At 44.1% G+C, this 5,527-nt stretch overlaps 1 protein-coding gene across 1 annotated transcript; it reads right to left on the minus strand.

The window, feature by feature from the left end:
* Positions 1-232: 232 nt before the first annotated feature.
* rnf26 (ring finger protein 26) lies at positions 233-5,224 on the minus strand. Its single transcript, XM_061217494.1, has one exon. The coding sequence runs from the start codon at positions 4,391-4,393 to the stop codon at positions 3,122-3,124; it is 1,272 nt and encodes a 423-aa protein (XP_061073478.1). The 5' UTR covers positions 4,394-5,224; the 3' UTR covers positions 233-3,121.
* Positions 5,225-5,527: the final 303 nt, after the last annotated feature.

Raw genomic sequence — 5,527 nt, forward strand, 5'->3', positions numbered from 1 at the left:
CAGTTCTGTTTTTAAAGTTAAAAGTGTTTTTAGTTCTTTATATTAATCAGTGAGACAAAAAAAAAAAAGAAGATCATTCTGATCTAGATTAAAAGTTTGAAACACTGGACCCTGGTATTTTCTGGAAGTCTGAAGACTGAAATTGTCCAAAAGTGTCAGTATGAGGCCGCACAGTAGCCCCCCTCTCCCTTCCTCATCCAGTTACATGTATAATAATGAGCCAAAATCAAACTTACAAAGTAGTGATTTATTCCGTTTTTCAAAATACTGAGTGATTCACTCAATTATAATTCCCAATTACCAGCATGCCAAGATGTATAAAAACATATATCACATATCAAAAAATATATATCACTTACACTTACACTTACTTACAATAAACTCCAGGGTTAAATCATTTCTATTTTTCAAATTAAAATAAGCCTGGAGATATGAAAATAACATCACAATCCATGTATTTAAAAGTTTGGAATGTGTATGGAAGTGTTGCATGTTTCAGCAAAATTCCTCAAGCAGATGGAAATATAATACCAATGGCATAATCTTAATCTGTATTAACACACATTTTTAATTTTCCTTCAATTAATATTATCCTTGTGCACTATGGCTGCATAATGGTAAGACAGAAATCTCATAAATCCACAAATGCTCTGTCCAGTAGTTTTTTCTGACATAATCAGTAGTTATGCAGCATGGGTTGTATAAACCCATAAAATAGTTCTGATGGTAGCCCATGCACAGCAAAGCAAAAAGAGTTTCTACAGAAGTAGTGAAATGTTGTTAGGTATATTTTCGACCTAGAGTAACTTTACAAAAAACATTATTCAGTTACAGCTTGGACTGCATCGCAAACAGGAAATGAAGACTGCCACATAAAATGTACAGTGCAGAATGTCATCTAATGCATGCCATCATTATTATTGTCAGTAAACATATTATCTACAGAGCAATCTGCACAATATAACGGGGTTTACCAACAGTGACACAGGGGTGTAATGAAATTGGCTCAGGCAGTAAGAGCAGTCACCTGGCAGCCGGAGGGTTGCCGGTTCGATCCCTCCCTGGATGTGTCGATATGTCCCTGAGCAAGACACCTAACTCCCAATTGCTCCTGATGAGCTGGTTGGTGCCTTGCATGGCAGCCAATTGCTATTGGTGTGTGAGTGTGTGTATGAATGGGTGAATGAGAAGAATCTTCGCCATGCGCCATGAAATTTACCATTTAATGGTTTAGAGATTTTTACTTGGTTCAGTTGGTTGCTTAAACCAAACAAAAGACAATATCCAACCCCATCCATCTGTGAAGATAGCTCGTCAAAAAAGGAAAAACCTACAAAAACAAGCTTATAACCAGAAGATAGCTTATCAAAAACATCAAAAACCTACATCCATCAATTAATTGGACAGTGAAAATAAGAAACGTCAAGTTCTAACCCTGAGTGGTACATTACAAACAGCTGTACACCCCTGGAAGACTGTAGATGTGCACTCTAAAGAGGAAATCCCTCAGATGCTCTGCTAGTATACAGTCACCAAAAACCAGGGCACTTCAACTCAGGACTGAATTTTATGAAGCCAATGGCTGTAAACATTGCATTCTTGGATGCTGTGAGATATTTGAAGCACAGAGGGAGTTTTCATGATATCATTTTTAAATTTACATTTACACAATGAGTTCACGGACTGATGTTTGGCATGTCCTCAAATATAATATCCTGCATTGTATACAATGTATTAAAATATTATTTTCAGTTTCTGAAAATGTCTGGATAAGCTTTCACCGAGATGGTGATCTGATGGAGATTTAATGCTCTTTCCTACAGATAACAAGGTTGACTCGAGGGAATTTAGCGAGTTAAAAAAATGAGCATTTTCCTGCATTTCTATCAGGCAAAATTGACACCTGGTGAACCACTGATTGACTTGCAATTATAAAGACAATGGCACAGGCACGAATACATCAGCAATTCGTGCTAAGGTTACGCTCAGGTTACAAAGCAATAGACAATGTGACTGACCAGATTTTAAATTGGGACGTGGGGCTGAAACTAAGAGTGTGAAGCACTCCTGGCACATGCAAATAAACCATTTGTGTTTCCCAGAACATTCAGCAACAGAACCTGGGCCAAAAAAGGCCTGAGACACCATGTTTGCATTCTTATTCACTTAAGCAGAATTCTCAGCCCATAACTGTGACACAATTGAATTACTGGGCCCACAACGGACAGACATTTTCTACAGTAAAAAGGCAACTTTAGACTTCAAAGAGCTCTGGTCAATACCATTTTGGAGAAGGCACATAATAGATAGGGATTGCATTGTCCTAATAACTTAATGGCATTTTTGAAAAAACAGATCAATACTTGGTCCGGCACTCGATTCGATCAAAGGCAGGGGAACAAAGCCAAGCCGGCTAGAATTTCAACAGGCATCAACACTAAGTAATGTTTTACTGAAAAACACAATTGCCATAAAAGGGTATCATAAATGTGTATGCAAGTGAAAACATTTCCATTTTAAACAGCATGGTAAAATGCCTTACTCCCATACTAATTGCAGAGAAACAGAATTTTTCCAGAAGATTCTTCTGTGTACATGGCAACCCTGTACCTGGCGCACTGATCCAGTTACACAACCAGCATCAGTCCAGCACTCCTCAGCTGGAATACAGATGTGCAGTGACCTAGGGTATATATACACACACACACACTAGAATAATCTTCTACTAATCACCTGCCTGAACATTAAATACCCTTCTTAAAAAATAAAAAATAACATTTGCTTAGAAAAATGAACAGGAAAAGTATGAACAGGCTTTTCGGGTTCCCACAGTATGCATAATGAGACACTGTGAGCTCAGCCAAAAATGTCACGCTCTAGTGTGTGCACCTATTCTGCAGCTTTACCCATTTTTGCACCAAAACAAACAGCACTTTGGTCCAACCAAGACTTTCAGACAAGTGAACTGGGGAATAGACATACAGACAGGATCTTGTGTTTCGCTGTGAGTTCAGCTTTTGGTCCAGTGAAAAAGCGGGCACAGTCATTCACATCCAGGCGCAGGCAGGGAAGTGTTACAGCCCTGCAGTGTCAGGGCACCGGTGGACCCGAACGCTGGCCCTCAGACGTACACGTCCAGGGTCTGGAGGATCATGTGTCGGCACAGGGGGCAGTTGTGCCGGTAAATGGGCTGGGAGAGGAGCAGGTTGGCGCAGTTGCGGCACAGGCACAGGTGGCGGCAGGGCAGCAGGAGCACGGTCTTACTGCTGTCCTGACAGATGACGCACTTCTTCAGGTCCTCCTGCTCCTTCAGCAGGGTCAGCAGGCTGTCTGCCGGGGGCCCAGGGGCCTGAGCCCGGCAGTCTCCCGCTGAGACGCCCGGCAGCACCGGGGCCTCGTCCTCCCGCCGGCTCCTTCCTCCAGCCGTGCCCCCAGTCGCCGGAGGGCCCTGCTGCAGGATGGGAGGTGGGAGCCTTGTGCCGTCGCTGGCCCCCCTATCCTGGCCCTCGGCAGGCCTGCCGCCTCTCTGCAGCCACACGCCCGTCTCCAGCACGGTCTGAGCGCGCTCCAGAGCCAGCGGGTACAGCCGGCACAGGGCCCGGCGCAGACGGCACAGAGCCGGGACGCCGCTGACGTAGCGCAGGACGTCGTGAACGCCGTGCCGCAGCAGGTCCATGTTCAGGTACAGCGCGGTCGCCACGACCACGCCCGCGGTCAGCGCCAGGCCGTAGGCGTTCAGGATGAAGACGCTGACGAACACGTGCGCAACAGACCAAAGGAACTCCAGGATTAAATGGCAGGGTGTCCACAGCAGGACAGCCACGCTCTGCACACTGCTGAACAGGATAGTGAACAGGGCCAGGCCCAGCTCCACAGATTTCTGCAAGGAGCCACACACTGCTTCACAGATCCAGACCACCGCACTGTAGCAGCTCTGTGTGCCGATCAGGAGCATGTTCACCAAGGTGTTGAGGATGTACAGACTCAGGCTCAGGGTGATGTCCCCGGCTTCCCAAAGCTGTAGCAGCAGCCAGTGCCCCCACAGCGCCCAGCGGTGCAGCAGCTCCTTAGCGCGAACCAGTATGTAGCAGGACAGGTGACCCGCCATCTTGAAGCTCTCTGATGTGCAGCCCAGAAGCTGCTGCGAGGCAACGAGCGCACCTTGGGCCGCCGTGGCTGTGCTCTCGCCAGCGGTGAACAAGCAAAACCGTGCGAAGTTCCAGAACTCCTCCAGTGACTTCAGCAGCAATGCGGGCAGGCTATTAACAAAGGTAATTAGGACCCCCAACAGCCGGACCAGAGAGTTTACAATGCAGAAGTTCAGATCCAGCATGAAGAGTAAAATGTCTATCGCTTTCCCAATGGTGGAAAACAAAAAAGTCACAAACCCCATGGTGGCTCTTCGTAGAACTTTCTCTGCAAGGCCGCTCGGGAATCCGTACGTAGATAAGTTAACGTTAATGCTTTCGCTCAGGTCCACTGGTTAGGTGTGAGCATAGGTAATTTGCAGACTTCCGAGTACTCTATCTAGCCTAACGTTACAAGTTCTAGAGAGGGTGACACCAGGCCCCGGTCCAATTCAAAGCTGTAACAGTTACTGTATCTAGCTTAACTTAATTTTCTGTATTACTAACAACTAACGTGAAATTGCTAAGTTAACATTGCTATTAACTAACGTTACGCCATTGCATTATTACAATTGCGGCAGTGGGCGTGAGCTAAATAACAATGCAATTCTCAAGCTTGATGTTTTAGCTAACTTAGCTATTTCACGATAATCCAGCTAGCTAACATTGTAACGTTAATGTTAGACAAACGCTGACTTTCATAACTCAGTTATAGCATACGTTTTCATTAAAGTGTGATGTAAGGTATGTCGATCAAGCAAGTACTTATGTCTGTTCATTCTGTAGTTTGACTAACAAGCTAGCAAAACAAATGCAGGGCTAACGAGCCAGCTAGTTTAAATCCAAACATCATTTGCGCAATATCCGTACAGTGGAAGGATGTTTACATTCGAACAGCAGGACTAACTTCGGTCCACACTTTCAAAAGTTTGACTACGAAGAGTCGGGCTTGCTTACAAGTCTGAAGTCCAAAATTATGTTTGGGGCATTTTAGAACGCAAAAAAAAACGATATCTAGCTAACTTGCAGTTGCCTCTAGCAGAAGAAAGTCACACTTTCAGTTTCAGTCCCTATATACGTTTTTTCAGTAGCAGTGAACTAACTTGTGGTCCGAGGGTCATTTTAAACAGGCAAGAGTAAGCGATCACAGATCCCAATTTACATCGTTTAAATGCTTTAGCTTAGCTTTGCTATAGATTAGCTGTAAACTGGGTTTATGGTAGATAGATTCAAAAATATGTTTAGCTATTTTGTTATTTGAAAGTGATTAAATTAGATGCTTCAAACTAGTTGATTTCACTAAACCGACTCTATAAGTTATTTTACTCGATTCTCTACTTACTTGCCTTAGTCTTTTCATTCAAACATTAAAACCTAGACTGATTGGTTGAAATGCGTAA

The sequence above is a fragment of the Conger conger genome, chromosome 13 (genome assembly GCF_963514075.1).
Source record: "Conger conger chromosome 13, fConCon1.1, whole genome shotgun sequence".
Classification (NCBI taxonomy): Eukaryota; Metazoa; Chordata; class Actinopteri; order Anguilliformes; family Congridae; genus Conger; species Conger conger.

What these genes read in the sequence shown, in the direction of transcription:
- rnf26 (XM_061217494.1), bottom strand. Translation starts at nt 4,393, where the DNA reads ATGGGGTTTGTGACTTTTTTGTTTTCCACCATTGGGAAAGCGATAGAC.